Genomic DNA, 26,038 nt, shown 5'->3' with positions numbered 1-26,038 from the left:
TGGAAATTATCTTGCAACTCTTCTGAGATTTGAAATTTTTCCAAATCAAAAAGCCAAGGAGACGATTTCCACTCATGCAGAGCTACTGTTTAGATCACTATATTATTGTGAGTATTGTTGTCAGTATTACGATAAAGCCAGATCCTGTCTCTTCCACTGTCTCCCTAGCTCTCGAATCTATCCATCACGGGCACCTCTACATCCCCTCTGCCCCCTCGATCTTTTTCCTGACTGTAGCAGCCTCAGGTTGCCCCTTTAATCCATTCTCGACAGCAGCCAGAATAACCTTCCAAAGAGCAAGTGATATTGTCAATCCGCTGCTTAAAAGCTTCCAGTGGTTTTCCAGTGCCTTTTTCTTGGGCTTTAAGACCCTTCTGATCTCCGCTTGCCTTTAGGCTCCCCTGCCTCTACGCACCCCTCCCCAGCACACACACATCACTTACATGTGTGTTCCAGCCACACTGAACTGCTAGCAGTTTCTGGCTCCTTTATTGCTCAGTCTCTCTTAGCACTGGGTCTTTGCATCTGCTCCTCCCTTCCCTAGAACACCCTCTCAGGCCATGCCAGCTCCTTCAAGATCCAGCTCAAACATTAACTCCCCTGGAAATCATTCTCTGACTTGCCCCAGAGCTGGGGTGCTTTCTGCACTTTCCACTTGGTATTATAAAAGCACATTTACTTGTTTGTCCCACGCACTGGGGATTCCTGGAAAATGCTGACCAAGTCTTGTTTATTTTCAAATGTTGGACTGAGTGTTTTGAGGATTACAAGGGAACAGGCTGTGAGAACAATCTTAGCCCCTTCCCCTTTCCAACTCTTCTGGTTCATCTCACTTATGGTGGCCACAGACAGCCCAAAAAAGCCTTTGTTTTGGAAAGCTGCCAAGATCTAGTAGAACTTAAATTGCCTTTTCCAAGCATTCATATCTTGCTTATCTTCATTGCAGACTGAGGGGTAGGCCAAGAGACACAGAATTGGGAAATACCTAGCAAGTCCTGGTTGGTCATAATTCATACTGCCTGACTTAAGGACTCAACAAACTGTCCATATTTAACCTCAGCCCTGACCTAGGAATCAGGAAAATGACAAATTCTCCCTTCAGTTCCTGCATCTGTAAACAAGAGTTTGGACTCTGAGGTCCAAAGTAGTGGCAGACTCGTGTGAGTGAATTGGCTAAGAGTTTTTAGGAATTTTAAATTAATTGCAGAATCAGTTCAGGGCCCTATCACAAAACAGCTGGATCACTCAGCAGGGTATTTGAGAGGCATTTAATGAAAGGGGGCTATTCACAAAGTCATGGGCAATGTTAAGAGAGCAAATAAGCAGCCAGGAGCATGAATCCCAGCATTCTGGGAGGCCAAGGTGGGAGGATCACGTGAGGCCAGGAGTTCCAGGCTGCAATGAGCTATGATCACGCCACTGCACTCCAGCCTGGATGATAGACTGAGAGCCTGTCTCAAAAAAAAAAAAACAACAACAACAAATAAATGATGATGAAGCTATCTGGGGACTGGGAAAGTGTGTGGGGGTCCATCACCATTCGTAGACCTAAGGGGCAAGGACGGGAGCACTTTGGAACCTAGAGCGTTGCAGCGAATAGGAGTGTGGCCTTTAGTTCAGGGACACAGCTGCTGCTGAAACGGCACCTGGAAGGGAGGGAGCCAGGGAGTAGATACCCCCACCTCTCTCTCCTCTCGTCTCCTGCAGGAGCCTCTGGTTGGCTGAAGACAGTGGGGCTTGGGGCACCGAGCAGGGCAGGGAGGGAAGAGATTTGGAGAGAAACAGAATATCCAGCACAGTTGCCAATATTTAAATATTTGGAAAAGTAAGATACAGAGAACCACATAGTTCATCTTATTTTTGTACAACAAAGTCAAATCCCCCACATATGTGGACATAATATTCTTGCATATAATTGCATAAGAATGGAGAAAGGTGAGTGGTTATACATTAAGGGGTTAATATTTACTGGGCAGAGTGTGGGGCAGGGCAGAAGGTAGTTTTTAAAAATAGGATATTTGTTAACATGGATTCATAGTAATTTAATAAAGAAAGTGATCATTAAAGAACTTGAAACTGTACCCTCAAGTGAGATAGATCACCAGAGATAGATGCTGTTTCTTTCTTTCTTTTTTTTTCCTTTTCTTTTCTTTTTTTGTCCTGCCCCATCCTCGATAGATGCTGTTTCTAATGGCAAGACTTTGGTAATGTTTGGTTCTAGGAGTTTGTTAAAGTACTTATGGTATAGCCTTTCAGTTACACACACACACACACACACACACACACACACACACACACAAACACAGAGAGACGTGTATTTATTGCCATGAAAAAGGTGGTTACACAGCCATCAACATCCAGGCAAGAAGACCCTCCACCAGCAAAAAGATTCTGACTCGCCAAAGGCTCAGATGATTATTAGCATTTTTTAGCAATACGTATGTACATTGTTTTTTAGACATAATGTCATTGCACAGTTAACAGACTACAGTATAGCGTAAACATAACTTTTATATGCACTGGGAAACCAAATACAATTATGTGACTTGCATAAAAAACAAAAGGTGGTTACAGACTATATGTAAAAGAAAATTATGTTACAGAAAAGTATCATATCTATATATGTTTATACATTTTTAGAAAGTAGTCTGGGTGGATATTCCCAAATCATCCTTGGTAGTTGTCTATGGATGAAGGTTTATCAACCAGTTTGATAATTCTTTCTTTTTTTTCTTTTATTTTTTTTTTTGAGACAGAATCTCACTCTGTCACCTGGGCCAGAGTTCAGTGGCATCATCATAGCTCACTGCAACCTCCAACTCCTGGGCTCAAGCAATCCTCCTGCTTCAGCCTCCCAAGTAACTGGGACTACAGGTGCATGCTACCATGCCTGGCTAATTTTTCAATTTTTAGTAGAGACGGAGTCTTGCTCTTGCTCAGGCTGGTCTCCAACTCTTGAGTTCAAGCAATCCTCCCACCTCGGCCTCCCAGAGTGCTAGGATTACAGGCGTGAGCCACCGCACCGGGCCTCTTTTTCTCCTTTTTTCTTTTCTTTCTTTTTTTTTATTCTTAATTATGCGTATTTTCTCTCCTCCCTAAATTAACTTGTATGAATTCTGTTTTAAAGAACAAAATAAAACACATACCTGAGCTGGTTAAACAGGTGTGTTCGGTGTGTGAAAATTCAAAGTTGTTTGCTTACATGCACTTCTCCATGTATATTACTCATCAATAAAAATACTATTTCCCAATATCAAAAAATGCATAAAATCATAAAGAAAAATTTAAAAGCAATACAATGTATTGAGACAAGAGTCCCATAACATAAAATTAGCCATTTTAAGGTGAAAAATTCATCGGCATGTAATATATTCACAATGTTATGCAACTACCCGTCCCTGTAGAGGTCCAAAACATTTAGCCCGGAAAGGAGATGGCCACACCCACCAGGCAGTCACTCCCCGCTCCGCCCTCCCCCAAGCCCTGGCCACCACCAGCTCTACTCTGTGTCTGTGGATTTACCTATGCCGGATATTTCATATAAATGGAATTAAAATACGATACAATTTCTAAATCAATGGATTTTATATAAAAATCCAAATTTCTAACTCCTCTTGAACAAAATCTGGGCAAACTCGGCCCCTGCCCCCAGGCAACACCTGGCTGGAAGCGAGTTATCACCCTGTTGGACAGACTGGGAAGGTATAGTCTCCACGAGCCCTCCCGGCTTCTCTTTCCCTCTCTCTCTCTCTTTCTCCTGGGTCCTGGGACATTTAGTATAGGTTTCAAGTCCCCAGCTAGTGGCCTCTCACATCCCTTTCATTTGTAAAAATTGTGAGTGTCTTCAGGGGCAGTGAGGCACGCCAGAAATGATGAGAAACTAGAATTGAGGGTAAGGAGAAAGGAATCCCAACTCCACCTACTAGTATGAACCACTTAGCTTCTCTGAGCCTCAGTTTCCTCAACTGGGCAATGGGTATAATAATACCTACCTCACAGGGTTGTTGTGTTAATGCAAAGCATTTGATACATAGTCACTCTTATCCCTATAAATAACAGAAACCCCTAATAGCTCTTCCTAATATTCAGAGAGGGAGAAAAGGGGTTCAGAGAGGTTACGCAATGTATGGAAGGCAACTCAGCAAATCAGGGGCCAAAGCTAACTCCCCTATTGCCCTTGCCAAGAATGAAAGTCAGTGCATTTTTTCATTTCAAATCCAAAGGGTAAGAGATGTCCGCAAGCATGGGGACTTTGGATGGTGAGGACACAGGTATGGCCCAGAAGGGTTCAATGTCTGGTCTTGAGTAACTTCACCCTCGGCTTCCACACATGTTGGAGCTACTGATGCGATGGTAGTTAAGGCCAAGAGGAAAGAAAATTTCTTTGATGTGTCCTGGGCTTTGACGCCGTATCAGCTGCTCAAACCCCCAGGCCACTGTTTCCCTCTGCCCATCCCCCCGATGGATCTGGGGGCCTCTCACCCCCTAAACCTCAGGCAAGCAAAGTGGAGGAGAGGCTCCTATTCCCTTGTGAGAGCCTGTTGTTGATCTTCCAGGAAGTTTGTGAACCAGTTTTTTTAAACACCAATATTATTTAAAATTAAATTATATTTTAAAATTAACTTAAAAAACAAAAAAGAAATATAAATGTACAACTAAATAAACTGTATTAAAGCAAAGATAATAAATGCTCAAATTTCATCCCTTCCTAATCATTTTAGTATTAACTATGCTTTCGAGGTTGTTTAGATCTATTGTGTCTGTGTGATATGTTGCTGCACGTGCTCAACTCCAAGTTCAGGGATCTCATATCAGTAGCTTGAAATCGGCCCTAGGGAGTACCTATACCGCAGCACTCAGCAAATGTTTACAAACCAAGGTTTGACTTACTGTTTTATTTCTGTATTTATTTTTATTTCTTCATTCATTTTTTTCTTTAATTTTTTTATCTTTATTCATTTTTAGAGACAGGGTCTCGCTTTGTTGCCTGGGCTTGAGTACAGTGGTGTCATCAGAGCTCACTGCGACCTCAAACTCCCAGGCTCAAGTGATCCTCCTGCCGGAGCCTCCTGAGTAGCTGGGAATATAAGCCTGCACCACCACACTGGCTAATTTTTTTATTCTTTGTAGAGACAGGGGTCCCCCTATGTTGCCCAGACTGATCTCGAACTCCTGGCCTCAAGCGATCCTCCCACCTTGGCCTCCCAAAGTGCTGGAATTACAGGTGTGACCCACTGCACCTGGCCACTATCTGGCTCTTTACAGAAAATCTTTCCCAGGCCTTGTTTTAGACTTAAGTGATAAAGTTCAGCTCACAATCTTCAAATATATGCTTCCCAAATGGATGCTAAGTGCCTTGAAATCCTGGAAGCAGGAATTGGCTTTATGTTTGAATGGTCACCAACACAGTGAGATAAATGTGGTGTGGAGCTTCATCCTGGCTATGCATTTTCTAGCTGCAGTGGACATGTTATTTGGGCAAGTCTTCCTCTTCCTGAGTCTCAATTTCCTCATCTGTAAAGTGAGAGAAAAAAATAGAAAGTTGAAAGGATTAAATGGGCATGGTGCTTAGCGGTGGCACACCAAGGGGGAGAGGGGGACAGATCTCCCTGTCGGAAGCAGGTAATAAAAGGGTTATCACGAGTTGGGTTCTCCAGGAGCAGAGGCTGAGACAGAACTTGGGGTGCAAGATGATTCTAAGGGCACACATTGGTGAAAGGATGGAGGGAGGCTGGATTGGGGAGGAGAAGTCAGTGGTAGAGACCCAGCAAGGCCTTGGCCAACCCTACTGGGGGCTCTGAAGACAGACTCACTGGGCAGAGTTGTCCCCACTACTCTGAAATGGCCCAACCTCCCTACTCCTTCCTTGCTCAGTCACCAAATGTGGGCTGCCTGGGGGAAGGATGTGGCCTTAAGCCAAGTCTCTGCAGCTCAGGCAGATTTTATAGGAGGTGACAGCTGATCTGTCTCCCTGTAGCTGGGCAGCAAATTCTTCCTTGAAGTGGGTTATGAACAGTGTATCTCTAAGTCTACCATAGGGATGCACTGTCTACAGAGAATTTTAAAACAATAAAACCTACTAAAAGTCTGTGGACTTTTATTATTTGTGCCAGCAAATCTAAACAATGTCAATAATCAAATATACCTTCCTGCTGGAACAAACACCTCCCATCACCCCTTTCTTTGATGTCTGATAGTGAATAGGTGCTCATAGATCGTGTTGTTGTTGTTATTCTTGTGTTTGTCAGGACTTGTGGTTATAAATGCCAGAAACCCAACTCAAACTAGCTTAAACAAACAGGAAAAGTTTTGGCCCATCCAGAAGCATGGCTAGAACAAGTTGCTCAAACATCAGGAACCTGCCTTTCTTCTCTCTGTCCTGGTCTCATACCCGGGCATGTTTTCCCTCAGCAGACTTAGGTAGGGCCCCTGCAGCACCATTTGATCAACTTAGCAAACCCAGAGCTCAGAGAGAGCCTGTTTCTCAAGCAGAAGTCCCAGGGCAAACCCACATTGGCCAGTTCTGGTCAGGTGTCCCACCCTGAACCAATCACAGGGATTTTCATTGGCCAGGCCTGACTCACATGCCCCACCCAAACCATAGGGACAGAGACAGGAGAGGATGGCTCCCCAAAGGAAAATTGAGATGCTATTATTAGAGGTGGAACAGATACTAGAGAGACAAGAACAGCATCTCCAGGACACTCCTCAGTGCCCCCAGTGCCAAGCATAAAGGCCATCGTACAGACCATGTCAGATCCAGTGCCTCCCTGCTTTCAGTTTGGGACACTGAGACCCAAAAACAGGCTGGGAGTGGCCCAAGATCACACAGTCTTCAGAGCCCAGGAACCTTGCATCCCATGCCATCAACCTTCCAGACCCTCCAGGTCATCACTGGTGCCTGGTGATATAGACGCCTGTCACCTCAAGGCTCAGCACACGGGCTCTGTGCCCCAAGAGATAAAGACCAGCCCTGCCCAAATGGCCTGGCCCAGCGCACTTGTCCTGATAACAGCCAGCTGGGCACCCTGGCAGATCATACTCCTTCAGCTGAAGATCTTGTCTTTTAAGTTAAAAAGTCAGTTCATTTCTTAGATGGGGCCCCAAGAGCACAAGTGACAAAAGAAAAGGTAGATAGGTTGGACGTCATCAATACTAAAAACTGTCATGCTGCAAATAACACCATGAGGAAAGGGAAAAGACCACCTACAGAATGGGAAAAAATATTTGCAAATCATGTATCTGATAAAGGGCTTGTACCCAGAATATGTTAAGAAGTCTTATAATAATGAAAAGATAATCCAATTAATATAGGCAAAGATATTTTGCCAAAGAGGACATGCAAATGGACAATAAGCCCATAAAAATATTCAGCATCATTAGCCATTAAAGAAATGTAAATCAAAACCACAGTGAGATACCACTTCAATGAGAGATGGGAGGGCTAGGTTAAAAAAGATGCCAGCAATAACAAGTGTTGGCAAGGACGTGGAGAAATTAGAACCCTCCTGCATTGCCGGTGGGAATGTAAAATGGTGCAGCCACGGTGGAAAACAGTTTGGGGGTTCTTCAAAATTTTAAGAGAATTACCATATAACCCAGCAATTCCACCAAGAGAAATGGGAACACATGCCCACGCAAAACTTGTGCACACACGTTCATGCAACATTATTCATAATAGCCAAAAAGTAGAAAACAACCCAAATGTTCACCAACTGAAGGTAATATTAATAGGTAAATAAAATGTGGTGTATCTATACAATGGAATATTCAGTCATAAAAAGGAATGAACTACTGTCACATGCTACAACATGAATGAACCTTGAAATCCTAAGTGAAAGAAGCTATTCACAAAAGACCACATATTGCATGATTGCATTTATATGAAATTTCCAGAATAGGCAAATCCATGGAGACAGGAAGTAGATTACTGGGGGTCTAGGGCAAGAAGGGATGGGGAAACTAGGAGGTGATAGCTAAAGGGTGTGGGGTTTCTTTAGAGGGTAATGAGAATGTTCTGGAAACAGATAGTGTTGATGGTTGCACAACATTGTGAATGCACTAAATATCACCCATGGTAAATTTTGTGTTAAATGTATTGTATTACAATAAAAAATTCATTTTATTGAGATATAATGTCCATCCTGAAAGTACACAAATCTTACACACATCTCAACAATGTTTCAAAAAGAGAACACGCTTGTGTAACAAGCACAAGATCAAGAACATTCCCAGCCCCCAGAAACCCTCACAGCGATCATCTCAGTTACTATCCACTGAAAGGGCTTTAAGAAATAAGGATCGGTTCCCTCCTGCTTCCCTTAGCCTTCCTCTTCTTAGAGGTCACACCCATTTCAGATTTTCTAATTTTGTTTTCTGGATTTACCTATTCACTGACATCTCATTATGAAGGACAAGGACTTTTTTTTTAACAACAAGAATGTTTTCACACCACCATTGTCGCCTTTCCACTCTGCTTCTGTACAACATATTTTAGTTAGGTTTTTTATTTGTTTGTTTTGAGACAGGGTCTTGCTCTGTCGCCCAGGGTGGAGTGCAGCGGTATAATCATAGCTCACTACAGCCTCGAACTCCTGGGCTCAAGTGATCCTCCTGCCTAAGCCTCCCAAATGGCTAAAACTACAGACACATGCCACCCTGCCCAGCTAATTAAAAAAAAAATTTTTTTTGTTTTAGATATGGGGTCTTGCTATATTGCCCAGGCTGGCCTTGAATTCCTGGCCTTAAGCAATCCTCCTGCCTCGGCCCCCCAAAGTGCTGGGATTACAGGTGTGAGCCACCATGCCAGCTTTACTTAGGTTTTGATTGCTTTTCTTTATCACTTAAATAAAATTCTAAAACTTCTGTTTCTTGAGGCATCATCTTTAGAAAGCATGGTATACCTCTCCCCTTTGTAAGATGAAGAAACGTGTCTCCCAGCTTCTGTTCTCTAACCCTCTACTTTTTTTTTTCTTTTGAGACAGTCTCACTGTGTTACCTGGACTAGAGTGCCGTGGCATCAGCCTAGCTCGCAGCAACCTCAAACTCCTGGGCTCAGCCTTCTGAGTAGCTGGGACTACAGGCACATGCCACCACACCCAGCTAATCTTTTCTATTTTTAGTAGAGATGTGGGGGGGGGTCTCACTCTTGCTGAGGCTAGTCTCAAACTCCTGACCTCAAGCAATCCTCCCGCCTCAGCCTCCCAGAGTGCAGGATTACAGGCGTGAGCCACCACACCCGGCCACCCTCTACTTTTATATTCTGTCTTGGAACCAAGACTCAGTCTTCCTTGATTTGTCTATAGGCTGATTATAAAAAGTGGACAAGCAGTGTTAAACTCTGGACACTCACAACAACACACTGCTCAGCAGGAGAAAAAAACAAAGTCTGCACACAGCACCAACATGGATGAATCTCAGGTGTATTACGTTAGGGGCAGGAAGCCAGACCCAGACGGCTACATACTGTCTGAATCATTTATGTGACAATCTGGGAAAGGCAGAACTATAGGGACAGAAGAAAATGGACCAGTAGTTGCCAGGGGTTGGCATGGGGAGAGATTGAGAGCAAAGGTACACAGCCGGGCTGGGCGGGTATGTTTTGGGGTAATGCAATTGTTCTGAATTTGGTTGCAAGGGGACCGTTTGAGGCACTCAGCTCCAACCTGATTGATTGTGGTGACAGTTACACAACTGTACATGTTTTCAAAATTCGTAGAACTGTACACCAAAAAGAATGAATTTCACTCTATGTAAATTAGACCAAAATAAATAGGACCCCCTTGAAGCCATATTTACAAAATTTTAACTCATGGAAATTATGATGTAAATCATGTAACTATGACTTGCTGCAGAACCAGGCCGGGCAACGACATGCGCAGAGAAGGATATAAATCCTGAAGTCACTAAGCTTGGGGTGCTCCCAAGAGCAGAAGATTCCAAACGGAGAGGCGGAATTGATTCTCTTTGCTTAAACTCCGTTAAATGGCTGAGAATCGCTGGCATGTTTTGGACTGTGGAAAATTCAAATAAACTGCAAGAACAAAATTAAAACCATCCATAAACTGTGGGGTTTTTTTTTTTTTACACAAATGGCAACATACACACTGTTCTGTGACTTGCATTTTTTTTAACATAATGTATCTTAGAGCTTTTTCCCCATCACTCTATAGAAAGTTTCTTTCTTTTGTTTCATTTTCTCTTTTTTTCCCCAGAGACAGGGTCTGGCTCTGTTGCCCAGGGTGGAGTGCAGAGGTATAATCATAGTTCACTGGGCTCCTGGGCTCACAAGATCCTCCCGCTTCAGCAAGCAGGCTTTTCTCAGAACGGCTATGTTTTCTGCACAATCTACCTCCTTTGCCCTTGGCCAAGACATCTTTACAGCAAAATTATTATCAGTAGGCCCCCACACGGCAGGGTGAGACCAACAAGTAGCCTTGATCTCAGCTATGCCCTTCAGATGTCCTGGACTTAGCCAGTTAAAACAAATCCCATTAATCATAAAGTTTTATCTTAGAAAAGGAGGTGACTGTTTCCATAAGTTTCTATATTAGCCTTTTTTTAACCAGAGCAAAGCCATCAATTCAGGCACAGCACAACTCTGGCCAGGAAGTTGAAACTGACCTGAACGTCTTCCAGGGCAGAGGCAATGTCATTACACTCAGGGGACAGGCCCAGAAACACCACTCCAGAGGGCACAGGCTGTCCCCCCTGGAAATGCAGAGTTTGCAACATCAGGGTCCCCCAAGCAGGACATGCATTCATCAGGCAGTCAAGGTAACAATGTCCCCAGTGTGATCTCCCATCCTGGGGTTCCCCCGCCAGTCCAAATAATTCCATTTAGTCCTTGGTTGCAAGGAGACCGCTTGAGGCATTCAGCTCCAACCTGCTTTGTTTGTCCATGACTCGTGTGGACTGGGTTGTTTTATTTTAAAATTCTGTTTTTAGACATAGAGTCTTGCTGTGTAGCCCAGTGCAGTGGCTACTCACAGGCACGATCATAGATCATAGCTCACTATAGTCTTGAACTCCTGGGCTCAAGCAATCCTCCCACCTCGGCCTCCCAAGTGGCTGGAACTGCAGGCTGGAGCTGTCATGCCTGGCTGGACTGGACTCTGAACTCACAGCAGCCTGGGAAGGCAGCAAAGGGAATTTTCCTTCAGGAAGACCGAGGAAAGCTTCCAGGGATGGTTCTGAAAAGCCAAGATTATTCATGCTCTCTCCTCCTTCCCTGAGCCTCCCAGATCCTGGGATTTTGCTTTTCTCTGTTGTTAAAAAATCCATTTGTCCCATTTAGTAATTAAAACTTTACATTCTTCCCAATCATCCTCTACTCTCACCCCATCTCTAGAATAATAATAATGATACTAAATTTTAAAAATTAAAAAAAAAAACAACCAAAGGCTTTACCCACTCTGGGCTTCTTCCCCCTCACTTTAGCCAGAGCCGCCAAAAGAGGCCGGGGATCTAGCCAGCCAACGCCCCTGGGGAGTGACCTCTCATTTTCAAATTGCGCAGGAAATTTTCACCTCTCACAGCAGCTGCGGGTGCGGCTCAAGCTGTCTCATGCCGTGGGTCACTCCATAGCCATGTAGGCACCCAGGGTTTCTCGGCTCTTCCCGGAGGCCTCGCAAGCTGCCCTGCATCACCTGGAAGCAAGGTCTTCAGAAAGCAGTTTGGCGCCAGGGCTGCCTCTGTCACAACAGGATGAAGACGGCCACTGTTCCTGCAGCTACAAATCTTCTATTCACATCCCAGATAAGATATCTCTTGCTCCTTCATCCTTTCTGCACCCAGACAATGCTTTTGCCATGTTTCAGTAAGTCAGGGTTGATCTAGCAAAGCCCCTGCTGCCACCACTGTGTCAGGGTCCCCAAGACCCCAGATTCACCGATTTGCTAGGACTCACAGGACCCAGCCTACAGTCATACTCACGGCTAGGATTTGTTACAGCAAAAGGATTCAAAGTAGAATAAGTGACAATTTGCCTGGGGTGAAGTCCAGAGGAAACCAGGCACAAGCTTCGGAGGGTCCTCTCCCATGGGGTCCACACAGGACAGGCTTAAGTCCTACAGCAACGAGTTGTGAAATGTCGTGTACCGGGGAAGCTTACCTGAGCGGAAGAGCCCAGGATTTCGCTGGGGAAACTGGTCGTGCAGGCATACTCTGCATAGCCCTTCCCAAGTTCCGGACTCCCAGAGGGAAAGCAAAAACTGCCTTGCCCCTACAGACAACTGAGGCATGTCAGCCACTCTTCTCATTTCTGGGAAGGGTGGGAACCTTCCTGAAATCCAAGCTCCTGCGTGCCAGCCAAGACCCACCTTGCCAGCAGGCCTCCCTGCGAGTGGCAACCGCAGGCCTCCTAGGTGAAGCTCCTGCACAGCAGGGCGCAGTCAAGGATGGACCTGTGAGCCCATCTGAATAGTGGGCTCCTTGCGCAAGGTCCCTGGAACCCACCTGCTAGCACAGGCTGGACACAAGGAGCAGAGACAGTCACACCCCGCCACTGCTAATCTGTTACCCAGCCGAGCCCAGCCTGAGCAGGGGCCATCTGGGCCCCAGTCTCTGCCCACAGATGGGAATGGCACCAAGGGGTGTATCCAGAATGTAACCGAGACCCACAGTGTTTCTGGAAGCAAAGCCCAGAGGGCAGGAGGGACAAAGTTAGCCCCTCTGCTCAGCTGAGCCGGACACCTGCCAGCCTTTGAAACCCCAAGGTTGCTGCCACCTCCTTCCTGGAGTCAGTAAACATTGACTTTGTGCCTAGGATATAAGCCAGGCGCCAGCAGTGGAGCTGCGAGGTGGCCACAGCAATCAAAGGGACATGTTCCTGCTGGCCTGGGGGGATGGGTGGCAGCACTGAACCTTTCTCCCGCAGCGGGACCCTCTGGGCCTGCCTGTGAGCTCCACTCTGGGCCACCTCCACTCCCGTTTTCTCAGCTGGAAACTTAGACGCAGGGAGCCGAGGTGACGCTGGGAACCGGCCGGAGAGCTGTCCCAGGAGGGGCAGAATGAGGAGCCGGGGCCACCTCACCTGGCTCCTGAGTTGCCCAGTAAACAGAGAGAAGGGAGAAGCTATCCGGACTGGTCCAGTGAGATCCAACTCCAGAATCGAATAGGCTTGAGTTTGGATCTCTGTTCTCACCAGTTCCGTGATCTTGGAGACATGTGTTCACCTCCCCAGGCCTCAGTTTCCCCATCTGTCTGATGGGAACATCAGTATTTCCCATTCGTAGAGAAGGCAATGCAGAAGTTTCAAGTGTGGGCTCGGGGGTTAGGACAACCTGGGTCACATTCCAGTTCCACCCTCACACTCACTACCTGCATGGCCTGGGAAAGTTCCCTAACTGTCCTAATGAACCACAGCCAACATGAACAGAGACCATACCGTGTGCCAGGTCCTGTCCCATAGACTTGAGCTTTATCTCATTTAATCCCCCACCACACAATGATGGCTCCTATTTTACAGATGGGGAAACTGAGGTTCCAAGTCACATAGTATGTGGGGGAGCCAAGATGCAAATCTTCATACCCACAACAGAATACAACGCTTTCATCCGGCGTGTAACCTGCGTGCTTGCTGTGCAAACAGGGCTTGAAGACCGATCCCCAAATCCCCCCTCAAATTCTCCCTGAGTAAGAACTCTTGAGCCACCACTGCACTCAAGCTGGACTTGGCTTCTAAGCTTTGGATTCTGAACGGTGATGACCACAGTCCCAGCCCCAGGGTGTGGGAAGAGCGTGTGCTTGGCATCACTCCCCTCTCTGAGCCTGGCAGCATCGACCAGTCCAACGCGTCCACGGTTGGATCAGAGGCTTCCAGGCCTCCGCCCTCCCAAGGTTGGACCCAACTCTCCACCCCCACCCCCAATTCCACGCCCCCAGGAAGGCCAGAAGGTCACGGTGGGACCTGCACAGGGTTAAATCCTCCAGTCCAGCACTCCCCAGGCCTCTTGACCCAGTCTTCCCAGCAGAACGTTGGACCAAGATCAACCATGGTAAGTGTCCGCCTGGGATCAACGGCAGTCCCCCCCGGACCCTGTGGGAATCTGCAGTGACACTTCCACAAGCACCTTGTGTCAGAGCCCCAAGTCTCACTGTCCTTTTCTTTCTCCTTAGACGACTTATAGCAACAAAGGAGCAAAGGTGAGCAAGGGGGGAAATGTGGGGGCCTGGGTCTGGAAGGGGGTCGGGGTGCAGGGAGACTGGGGTGTCAGCAAAGAGCGGATGAGGAATGACTATGCTGGATACCTGCCATCCACGTGTGCACAGGCAGTTTTCTCCCCTGGATCTTCCAGACTGAGCTAGACTCAACCTCCTAAAAAAATTTCCCTTTTCTTAAAGACCTGCCAATTTCTTAATCCCATCTGGAAGTTCTTTCTAATGTCTACTTTAAATCCATGTTGCTGCAGCATAAGGCTATTTCCCCCTGTGAAACCTGGTCATGCCTCCTGTGGGGGCTTCCCAGTTCCACAGTTCCAGGATCTCAGTTTCTGCATGAGAAACCTCTTCTGAGGCTTGGCCAGGCTGCGTGGGGCTCAGCTTCTCCTAAGTTCCATGGTTGAGGCTGGGGCAAGGGAGGTGGCTAGGGGAAGCCTCTCCACTTACACTTTTCTAGACTCTCTTTCAGGAACTCAACCTCACCCCTTCTCTCCTCCTGCAGCCCGAGAGAGGCCGATTCCTCCACTTCCACTCTGTGACTTTCTGGGTCGGCAACGCCAAGCAGGTAGGGAGAAGCCAGGGCAAGGTGTTGGAAGGAGCAGAGTGCAGGCAAGAGGGCCTCGTGGGCAAGGGCAGGCCTCCAGCAGGAGGTCTGTGATTGGCTCCTGGGAGGGGCGGCTCAAGGTCAGAGTTGGGACCAGACACTGTCTGAATACTAATTACACAATCCGGGCCACAGACCCGGCAGGAATCTTACCTGAGGGCCGAATGTGCGGGGAGCAGGCTTTCTTCCCAGGAGGGTCTCTGCACCTGGGGCCACAGGGCAGACAGGCTGATGGGGGCTGAGGACTCTCTTTGGGGAGGCCCCCGGCTGGCCCCTCGGCCCTCACGAACTGCCACCACCCTGCGATGCAGGCCGCGGCCTTCTACTGCAGCAAGATGGGCTTCGAACCTCTAGCCTACAGGGGCCTGGAGACGGGTTCCCGGGAGGTTGTCAGCCACGTGATCAAACAAGGGCAGGTGAGTCCCTTCCCCAAGACCCTCCCCCAGCCCCCACCCCGCCCCCATCCAGGAGGCTGGGTGGGCTCCAACCCGTACAGCACGGAGGTGCAGGTTAGATTGGAAGGGGCCGCGCTCCCGTCGGACGCACACGCATTCTGGCTGCTTCCAGCACGCAGAGCTCAGACCCCTGGGCCCTCCGCTGGGCACCTTCGTGCAACCACACAACACGGACCTGCGGCGTTTTGTCTCCTTCTCAGCCCTGCCCCACACCGGCCCTGCAGTTGTTCAGAAAACCCAGGATGTCAGAGCAGGAAGTTTAAGCAGCGCCCCCGTCCCTGGGATCCCTGGAGTGGTCCCCGCTGGGGAGGCCTGACCCATAGCAGGTGTGGCATGAGAGAAAGCCCCATCCCTCAGGACCCATGAGGGAAGTTAAGGCAGAGAAGGAACTAGAACCCCTGGTCCAGAAGTCCTGCATGGCTGAATCCTTATGCTCCACCAGGGGAGTCTCTGGCGGGCAGGGAGCGGGGAGCCACCAGCCACACCTCCTCCTCCTCTGTCCCTTAGGTTGTGTTTGTCCTCTCCTCAGCACTCAACCCCTGGAACAAAGGTGAGGGGCTGGGGGCGGCGACGTGGTACTGCGGGTGGGGGTGAGGCTGGATGGGGCATGAGGGGCGCTGAGCCTGGAACGAAATGGAGCCTGGAGGCTGAGAGCCAGGTGACGGGGCCTCTGACGTCAGCGCCTCCACCCCTGCTGGCCATAGAGATGGGCGATCACCTGGTGAAACACGGAGACGGAGTGAAGGACATTGCGTTCGAGGTGGAGGACTGCGACTACATCGTGCAGGTGAGACTGGCCGCACCTGGACTCACACGGGAGAGGAAGCAGTGAGGTTCGGCCTGCCCTCTGTCTGCCAGGGGGACCCCATTAGTCAGGGCTGGAGGGACACTGCTGTGATGAGCCCAGACAGTGTGACACACAGCTGGGTTCCAGGGATGCTTTGCCCCTTACTGTGTGTCCTCTCTCTGAGCCTCAATTTCCACATCTGTAAAATGGGGGTGGCCACAGCACCTACTTCACTGAGTTGTTATAAAGAGGAAATGAAGTCAGGCGCAGTCGCTCACACCTGTAATCCCAGCACTTTGGGAGGCCGAGGCAGAAGGATCACTTGAGCCCAGGAGTTTGAGACCAGCCTGGGCAAAATAGTGAGACCCCATCTCTACAAAAAAACTTTTTAAAAAATTAGCTGGGCGTGGTGGTGTGTGCCTGTAGTCCTAGCTGAGGTTGAGGTGAAAGGATCGCTTGAGCCCAGGAGTTTGAGGCTGCCGTGAGCTATGATGACATCACTGCATTATTGCCTGGACAACAAAGTGAGATCCTGTCTCAAAAGGGGGAAAAAAAGATTTAGAGGGTCAGAGCATGGATTCCAGAGCTAGACTGCCTAAGTCTGATTCTTATTAGCTGTGTGACTTCGGGAAAGTGACTCAACTTCTCTGTGCTGCAATTTCTTCACAATAATAGTACCTTTCATATGATGTTGCTGTGAGGATTAAAAAAGTTAATACCTAGAAGAACCGTGCTTGACAGATGAATAAGCACTGACATGCAGTAAGGTTTTGCTAAATAATTGCATGGATCACGTGTGCAGAGCACTTGGCACAAGGTTTGACATGCAGTAGGTGCTCAATGTCAGCTTGTAATCTTATCCAACTACTCTTTTTACAGATGGGGAAACTGAGGACTGGAGACAGGGAAGGGTCACAGAGTGAGTTAGTAGAGGCAGGACAGACACCCCCACCTGGTTTCTGTCCCATAACCCCAACTCTGTGCATGGGCCTCAGTTTCCCTAGTTGCCAAATGCACGAGGCATGAGTGCCTCGGGTAACGGCTAAAGCTGGCTGGCTTTCCCACCAGGGGCTGGAAAAGCTGGAGGCAGCTTGTGGCAGCGCCATGCACAAGGCCAGCCAGGAGGAGCCACAGGCAGGGGCTCTGGGAGGCTCCAGCCCTCATGGTCTCCCCATCCCGTCTCCTCTGCAGAAAGCCCGGGAACGGGGGGCCAAAATTGTGCGGGAGCCCTGGGTGGAGCAGGACAAGTTTGGGAAGGTGAAGTTTGCTGTGCTGCAGACGGTGAGTTAACTTCGGTGCCCCCCCTGCTGTCCGGAGCCCCCAGCTGACTCCAATACACCACCCCACCCATTCTCGTCAAGATTAAATTAAACATAAAGATGGTTGAAACGGTTGATAGAGCCTTTCAGTATAACCTGATCCGACGTCCTCATGGGTTCTTCATTTTGTCGACACACTTTTATTGAACACCTACTATGTGCCAGGCACTGGGCTAGACACTGGGGATGCCATGATGAGCAAGACAGTGTCCCTGCCCTCACGAAGCATCTGGTGGTACGGGGCAGACATTGTGTCTAAGAAACTCCCGTACAAGTGGGGGGTTGCAGTTCATTCCAGAAAGGGGAAGTGACAAGATCACACATCGAGTTAGGGTCAGATGCAGGTTGGAACCCAGGGCCGAGCTGGCCATGAGATGTGACCTGGCCTTGGCGGGCATGGGTGCTCCGGGGCCAAGCCAGGCTGTCCTCCGCCCTTAGTATGGTGACACCACCCACACCCTGGTGGAGAAGATGAACTACACCGGCCGGTTCCTGCCTGGATTTGAGGCCCCAGCACTTAAGGACCGGCTACTTTCTAAGCTGTGAGTGTCCCTCGGGGCTGGGGTGGAGTGGACCGCCCTGAGGTGGTATGTAAAGCTCTCCTCTCCTCCATGGGACTGGGTTTCTCTGATGGGGCAGAGCATCTGGAGCCTGCCGGGGAACTCCTGAAAGTCCCCAAGGGGCCCTTGAAGAGGTGCCACAGAGGCTGAAACCATAGGCTCTGCAACCAGTCTGCCTGGCTCCAAATCCCGGCTCTGTCACTTCACAGCCATTTAACCCTGCATGAGTCATTTCATTTCTCTATGCCTCAGTTTCTTCATCTGTAAAATGGGGATGGTAATGGCATGTGAGTTGACAAATAAGGTGCCCGGCCCCTAGTTAGTGCCACACAAGCATGACCTATTATTATCACTGGGGGATCAGTGGGAAGGGAAGAGTTTTGTGGGGTAACCTTCCCACTCCCCGACTCCTCCCCTTTCCCAGGCCCAACTGCAGTCTCGAGATGATCGATCACATCGTGGGGAACCAGCCCGACCAGGAGATGGTGCCTGCCTCGGAATGGTGAGCCCCTGGCCCTCCTCCTCTCCAAGAAGTGACAGCCCCTCATGGGGGACAGGCCTACTCCCCAGTTCTTGCACCAAAGGGGAAAACAGAGCACGAGATGGTGGGAGTTAGTCTGAGGGCTACTGACTCATTTATTCACTGCAAAACTGTCACCATGGAGACCAGAGGGCTTAAGGCCCAAAGTGATCCACAGGTCCTCCCTCTGAGGAACCTTGGGGACACCACAGTCCAGGGCGGCTTGGAGGAAGACTGTCACTACCCAAACAGCACCTTGTCCACATTGGAAGCTAGGACCCCTTTCTCAAAGCACTGTATTTCCATCGTTGGTACATGGCCATCCTATACGTATTTTGTTATGAGACACTTGCACCTGAAGAACCATCTTAATAAAGGGACAAATCTATAATGTATTAATATATGATGTGAGTGGTGTCTCCTTTCTGAAGCCTGCTCAGGGACAAATTCTGGAAGGTGGAAAGTGGGGGCAGGGGCAGCCAGTTCCAGGCTGGCACTCAGAGCAGAAGTGTCCTCACGGCCACCCCGCAGGTACCTGAAAAACCTGCAGTTCCACCGTTTCTGGTCTGTGGATGACACGCAGGTGCACACGGAATACAGCTCTCTGCGTTCTATCGTGGTGACCAACTATGAGGAATCCATCAAGATGCCCATTAATGAGCCAGCACCCGGCAGGAAGAAGTCCCAGATCCAGGTGGGGCCTCCCGGGGCTGGGGAGGAAGCGAGCAGGGAAGAGGTTTGCAGGCTCTTGCAGGGAGCAGGGGTGTGGGTGACAGGGCAGGTGACAATGGTCTCCTTGTTTCCCTATCCCAGGAATACGTGGACTACAATGGAGGTGCCGGGGTCCAGCACATCGCTCTCAAGACCCAAGACATCATCACGGCGGTTAGAACTCCCTCCATTCCTGGTCCTAATTCCCCTCTCAGTCAGCTTCAGGGCTGATCTCTGCAAACTGGAGAAGGAGCGGGCAGTGACAGTCCTGGGCCCCTTTCTCTGGCCTGGTTCCTGCAACTCGTGTGCACACACATCCCCGCCCCAACCTGGACAGTTCAGTCTCTGCAGAACTTCTGGGCTTTCGAGGTAGCAGGTGGCAGAGTATCAGGAAGCCTGGACTGCAGTCCCAGTTCTATCAGTGACACGCTGTGTGTCTCTGGGGGATTCAATGCTCTCTCTGGTCTTCAGTTCCCTCACCTTGAAAGTGAGGATATCAGGCTACAAGATCAATGATGTGTCCTTTTAGCCAAATGAAATGTCTTGCACCTGTGGATCCAGACTTTGGGGAGGCCAGGTCCTACCTACTCCTCTGCACTATGGCAGAGCGGACAAGAGCCTGGACTGTCCCATTCAATCTTGGCCCAATCAAGAGTTCACTGCATGACCTTGGCAACTTCATTCATTCATGCTCATAACAGATGTTTATTGAGCACCTACTATGCACCAGGCACCATTTTAGGTCCTTGGGGTACATCTGCAAAAAATTGTTTCTACCCTTATGGAGCAATAAACAAAAAAAGTAAACTATATATGTTAGATAGTAGCGCGTGCTCTGGAAGAAAATAACGCAGGGAAGGGGGAGAGTGAGGGCCAAGGACATTGCACATTTAGATTGAGTGGTCAGGGAAGGCCTCATGGAGAAGGAGACATTTGAGAGCACAAAGGGGTGGAAGGAGAGAAGCCTGTGGAAATCTGGGGTAAGCGCCCCAGGCAGAAGGGAGCCAGAGCAAAGGCCCAGAGATGGGCGTGTGCCTGGAGGGTTGAAGGAACAGCAAGGAGATGGGTATGGGTGGAACAGAATGAGCAAGGGAGACAAGGTAGGAGTGGAGACAGATGGTGAGGGCCACAGTGACGACTTTGAATTTGACACTAAGACTTGGCACCACCATGGGGTAAGCAGAGGAATGACATGATGCGGCTTGTATTTTAGTAAAATCACTCTGGCTACTATGTGGGGAAAAGATGTTTAATCTCTCAATGCCTCAGTTTCCCCAGCTATGACATGGAGGTAATACTCATCTAGAAGTAGGTCAGGTGCGGTGGCTCACACCTGTAATCCCAGCACTTTGGGAGGCTGAGGCAAGAGAATCACTCGAGCCCAGAAGTTTGAGACTACAGTGAGCTATGGATCATGCCACTGCACTCCAGCATGGGTGACAGAGCAAGACCCCTGTCTCTAGAATATAATTAATTAATGAAATAATCATTGAGATGCCTCAAAAGATTGCCGCATGGACATAGCGAGGCAAGATATGGAAAGTGCTCGAGACTGGCACTCGCCGTGAGCGCTCCACAAACGCCAGCAGTTTCTGTTCTAATGGGGCCCAGGACAGGGAAGGAAGGGGATAAGGTCACACCGTACCCTGGCCGTTGAGGGGAGCTAGGACAGGGACCCGGCACCTCCACCTGGCTGGGGGTGTTAAACATGGAGAGAGAAGGAGGCTGACCTCAACCTTGCTCCGACACAGATCCGCCACTTGCGAGAGAGAGGCATGGAGTTCCTGGCTGTTCCTTCAACATACTACACACAGCTGCGGGAGAAGCTCAAGACGGCCAAGATCCGGGTGAAGGAGAGCATCGACGTCCTGGAGGTGAGCCCCGCACGGGATCCTTCGCCAGGTGTGGGTACGAGCCCTGAGTTCCGTCCTGCCTCACAAATATCTAAGTCCCTATCCGGCATCAGGCACAGGGACACAGAGGGAAAACCAGACCAGGTCCCTGCCGGCACAGGACTTGCATTCTGGGGTGGGGTGCAAGGAGGGGACACAGATGACAAACAAATAAATAAGAAAAACATCAGAGAGAGAGAGAGAGAGAGAGAGAGAGAGAGAGATTGAGACTTGGTGCCAGGCAGGAAGTTAAAACAGGTAATCAGGGGCTACTTTGCAGAGAGGAGTCAGGAAGGGGACTCTCTGAGGAGGTGACATTTAAGTGCAATCTAGATAATGAAAGGGAGCTGGCCATGTGAAGAGCTGGGAAAAAGCATTCCTAGCAGAGGGAACAGGTGGTTCAAAGGTCCTGAGGCAGGGGCAAGTGCTGAGTGTCTGAGTAACAGAAAGGTTGTGTTTGAGGAGTGACCTAGGTCCGACAGGTAGGCAGGAGCTGATTCCTTCTGTGAGCTGTTTAGGAGTTTGGATTTTGTTCTTCTGTGGCCAGAAATCACTGGAGGTTTCTTGATTTTGTTTTTAAGAGTTTTATTGGCCGGGCGCGGTGGCTCACGCCTGTAATCCTAGCACTCTGGGAGGCCGAGGCAGGTGGATCGCTTGAGGTCAGGAGTTAGAGACCAGCCTGAGCGAGACCCCGTCTCTACTAAAAATAGAAATAAAAATTATCTGGACAACTAAGAATATATATAGAAAAAATTAGCCGGGCATGGTGGTGCATGCCTGTAGTCCCAGCTACTCGGGAGGCTGAGGCAGGAGGATTGCTTAAGCTCAGGAGTTTGAGGTTGCTGTGAGCTAGGCTGACGCCATGGCACTCACTCTAGCCCGGGCAACAAAGTGAGACTCTGTCTCAAAAAAAAAAAAAAAAAAAAAAAAGAGTTTTATTGATATGTGTCACATGTCATCATTTTAAAGTGTGCAATTCAATGTTTTTTTAGTCTATTTGCTATGTTGTGCAACCATCATCAAAATCAATTTTAGAACATTTTCATCACCCCTAAAAGAAACCTGGAACCTCTTAGCCATCATGTCCCAGTCCCTCCGTCCCCTGCCCCCTCCCACCGCAGCCCTAGGTAACTACTAATCTACCTTCAGTCTCTATAGCTTTGCCTATTCTGGACATTTCGTGCAAGTGGAATCACACAATAGGCTTGTTGTGACTGGCTTTTTCACTTAGCATAATGTTCTCAAGGTTCATCCATATTGAAGCATGTGTCAGTACTTCATTCCTTTTTATGGCCTAATATTAATGTCCCATTGTATTGGCTATGCCACGTTTTATTTATCCATTCATCAGTTGATAGATATTTGGGTGATTTCCACTTTTTGGCTATTATGAATAATGCTGTTGTGAACATTTGTGTACAAGGCTTTTTTTGTCATATGTTTTCAATTCTCTTCAGTACATACCTAGGAGTGGAATTGCTGAGTCACATGGGAACTCTATGTTTAACATTTTAAGAAAATTCCAGACTGTTTTCCAAAGTGGTTGCACCATTTTACATTCCCACCAGCAACATGAGTGTTCTGATATCTACTAGGGGGGAGTGTTAAACAGTGGAGCGACACGATCGGATTTTTTACAAGATCCCGCTGATGTCTGCGGGGAGGACAGATTGTAAGGAAGCAAGAGGAAGCAGGGAGCACTCTTGATAGTGGCTTAGACAGGACTGTGGCAGGGGAGTGGTAATGGGACAATCTGGGGATATATCTGGAGGTGGCTGGAACTGCTAGGCAAAGGGGTCTTTTCCTGGCCTTGGGGGGAGAGGAACCCCTATGGACTTTCTAAGGATCCCACCATGCCAGGCTAGAAGGGCGGGCCAGCCTCCCTCAGCAGAGCGCCCTGTCTCCCGCCTAGGAGCTGAAAATCCTGGTGGACTACGACGAGAAAGGCTACCTCCTGCAGATCTTCACCAAGCCCGTGCAGGACCGGCCCACGCTCTTCCTGGAAGTCATCCAGCGCCACAACCACCAGGTACAGCCTGTCCCCCGCAGGCCCGAGGGGGCTTGCAGGTGGCACGGCCGGCTTTCTGGATCCCCAGCTCACCTCCTCTCTCCCGCCCCAGGGTTTTGGAGCCGGCAACTTCAACTCACTGTTCAAGGCTTTCGAGGAGGAGCAGGATCTGCGAGGCAACCTCACCGACTTGGAGACTAACGGGGTGGTGCCCGACGTGTAGGCCCCGCCCTTAACGTAGGGCCCGCCCACCACCTTTGACCCATTGAGGTCCCGCCCCCTGTTTCTGGAACACGCCCACCTCCCAGCCCCTGAACATCAGACGCTCTCCCCATTGGCCACTCCCTCTAGACCCCGCCCACCAGCCTACTCTAGGACACCCAGGCCCCGCCCACCTCCTGACCACGCCCCCTCACTCGGGCCACTCTCTGCTCCCGCCCTCCTGAGTAAAGCGGACCTGGTCCAGTGCTTGTGGTGTTTGTGCCCGGCGTGGAGCAATGGCGCCACTTCGCCGCCAGAGGGAGCCCAGGGCGCCAGCGCTGCCGGGACGTCCGCGTTAAGAGTTCCGAGGAGGCGCTCCGCTAAATGGGACCGCGCCGGTCGGGGGAATCCTGGAACCAGAGGAGGCAGGGGACTGACACTCTAGGGAAAGACAGATAATGCCTTTCGTAGAGTGGTAAGCACTCTAAGACAATAAAGCAGGGATGAGATTGCGTGGAGGTGAAGATAGCAGGGAAACTAATTTCTATGAGGGAAGGCCCCTCCGAGGAGGTGACATTTGGGAGCCAGGTGTGGGAAAATCCGGGGAGAGTATGCCAGGAAGAGGGAACAGCAAGCGAAAGGCCCTGAGGTGGAACGGAGCTTGGCAGCATCTTGTCTGATGGCTTTATGATTTCTAAAGATGAGTTTGTCACTCATAGCCCAACCTCTGAACATTGGAGGGGAGAGTGCTAGCCAAGGGATTTAGGGGCAGCATCCTTGCCCAGCAACCACAGGGCGTGGTGCCTTGGATCCTGGTTTGAGAGATGGAGCAGTTAGGAGGGGTCTGAGCCCCCCTTCCCGCCTCCAGCCTCAGCAGGGCAGCCACCACTGCCCCACGCCTTGTGCCTTGTTGCCAATGTCCTCCCTTAGGAAACTCAAGTGGGAGTGATCCCTGCAAAATAATGAGGCAACTGGGAGAGGAGCTGCTGGTTCTAAAACCCTTGGAAGGAAATTCTTTCTTCAAAACCAGAGAAGAGGTGGGGGACAGATTGGGTCTTTGCTTCCAATGCTTGACACCCCTCCCTGAGGATAAACCAACTCAGAACTAGGAGCAGGCTGGTCTTAGTGTAAGAAAAAAATCCACTGGTGCAGTGGCTCACGCCTATCATCCTACCACTTTGGGAGGCCAAGGCAGAAGGATCCCTTGAGGCAGGAACCTGAGACTAGCCTGAGCAACATAGCAAGACCCCATTTCTACAAAAAAATTTTCTTTAATTAGCTGGGCTTGGTGGCATGTACCTGTAGTCCCAGCTTCTTGGGAGGCTGAGGCAGGAGGATCACTTGAGCCCCGGAGTTAGAGGTTGCAGTGAGCTACGATTGCACCACTACACCAGCCTGAGCAACAGAACAAGACCCTGTCCCCACCTCCTCTGAAAAAAAAATCCAAGTTGGTATAATGAGGGAAATCAGGGGATTTTCTCAGATTATATAAGAAATCATGGCTTCTGGGATCATAAACTTGACAAATGAGAACCCCGGGAGGTGGGGGGATGGTGAGAAAAGAAAAGAAAAAAAAAAAAGAGATCCCAGAGGAACAGGACCCAGGCCCGTACAAAAATACCCTCCCTCTATTCTCCCATGACTTTATGCAAAGAAGGGAAATTCTATAACCTGGAAGGTTGCAAACCGATGGCTTACAGGCCAAATCTGCCTCACGGATGTATTTTATCTTGCCTGCATGTTTTCAAACAAATTGGTGTCATCATAGCTCACTGTAACCTCAAACTCCTGGGCTGAAGAGACCCTCCTGCCCTGCCTTCCCAAAGTGCTAAGATTACAGGTGTGAGCCACTATGCCCAGCTTTTTGCAAAGGTTTCACATCTTTCCTTCTTTGACATATCATGGACACCAACTGTGGGCCCCTTGTCACCTTCTGCTGGAACAGACAGAGCCGAGACCTACTAGGGTAAAGCACCTCTAGAATGCTACAGATATTGGACATATTTAGTTCTTCTAAACTTGTCCTATTAATATTTTTAGCAGCCCCTCCCCCCTCAAATGCATAACACAGGGGTGTCTCCTTAAGTGTTAAACATTTTTGAGGAACCATCTTTCCAAGTTCTTCTAGTGATAGATAGTAACAGGATACCTGATCTTGTTTCCTTAATTGCAGACTATTAGCAGTGTTAGATACCTAAGGTTTTAAGAAAAAAATCTAAAAGGAAAACTTAAAAGCTGTGGAAGGTCTAGTTTGAGTATAATTTTAGCCCAGTCCACAGAATCTAACTATACGGTCAGAGTTTAAGGAAAATTACTCTAGGAGCCCGAGGTGGGAGGATTGCTTTTGGCCAGGAGTTCGAGACCAGCCTGAACAAGAGTGAGACTCAGTCTCTACAAAAAATAGAAAAAATTAGCCGAGTGTGGTGGCACACACCTACAGTCCCAGCTACTTGGGAGGCTGAGGCAGGAGGATTGCTTAAGCCCAGGAGTTTGAGGTTGCAGTGAGCTATGATGATGTCACAGAACTCTGGCCCAGGTGACAGAGTGAGACTCTGTCTCAAAAAAAAAAAAAAAAAAAGAATTGATGGATGGAGTTCAGGGTTATAGTGAGCTAAGACTGTGCCAATGCACTCCAGCCTTGGTGACAGAGACCCTGTCTCTAAAAAAAAAAAAAAAACTGATGGGCTGAGTGCACTACCCCACCCACTTCTGCCCCTGAACCTGGCCAGCCCACCCTCCTTGTGAACAGGGTGGGCTCCCAACAGAAAGAAAGAATGAGAAGGAGAGGGAGAGAGAGGAGAGCAAGAGAGACGGCGTATCT

General features: G+C 49.0%; 1 protein-coding gene across 1 annotated transcript; it reads left to right on the top strand.

The window, feature by feature from the left end:
• Positions 1 to 13,888: 13,888 nt before the first annotated feature.
• Positions 13,889 to 23,484, top strand: HPD (4-hydroxyphenylpyruvate dioxygenase). The gene is made up of 14 exons (XM_045534892.1): positions 13,889 to 13,997; positions 14,119 to 14,145; positions 14,663 to 14,725; positions 15,076 to 15,180; positions 15,727 to 15,769; positions 15,924 to 16,006; positions 17,198 to 17,287; positions 17,764 to 17,867; positions 18,310 to 18,387; positions 18,937 to 19,099; positions 19,219 to 19,290; positions 20,868 to 20,990; positions 22,921 to 23,037; positions 23,129 to 23,484. The coding sequence occupies exons 1-14, from the start codon at positions 13,995 to 13,997 to the stop codon at positions 23,237 to 23,239; spliced, it is 1,182 nt and encodes a 393-aa protein (XP_045390848.1). The 5' UTR covers positions 13,889 to 13,994; the 3' UTR covers positions 23,240 to 23,484.
• The last annotated feature ends 2,554 nt before the right edge of the window (positions 23,485 to 26,038 follow it).

This window comes from Lemur catta, chromosome 21 (genome assembly GCF_020740605.2).
Source record: "Lemur catta isolate mLemCat1 chromosome 21, mLemCat1.pri, whole genome shotgun sequence".
Classification (NCBI taxonomy): domain Eukaryota; kingdom Metazoa; phylum Chordata; class Mammalia; order Primates; family Lemuridae; genus Lemur; species Lemur catta.
This window is presented reverse-complemented; position numbering and strand designations above follow the sequence as displayed.

Excerpts from the sequence above, each read along its gene's own strand:
- HPD (XM_045534892.1), top strand. Across the intron at positions 17,868-18,309 it reads GACCGGCTACTTTCTAAGCT|GCCCAACTGCAGTCTCGAGA; the intron begins GTGAGTGTCCCT and ends CCCCTTTCCCAG. Across the intron at positions 18,388-18,936 it reads ATGGTGCCTGCCTCGGAATG|GTACCTGAAAAACCTGCAGT; the intron begins GTGAGCCCCTGG and ends GCCACCCCGCAG.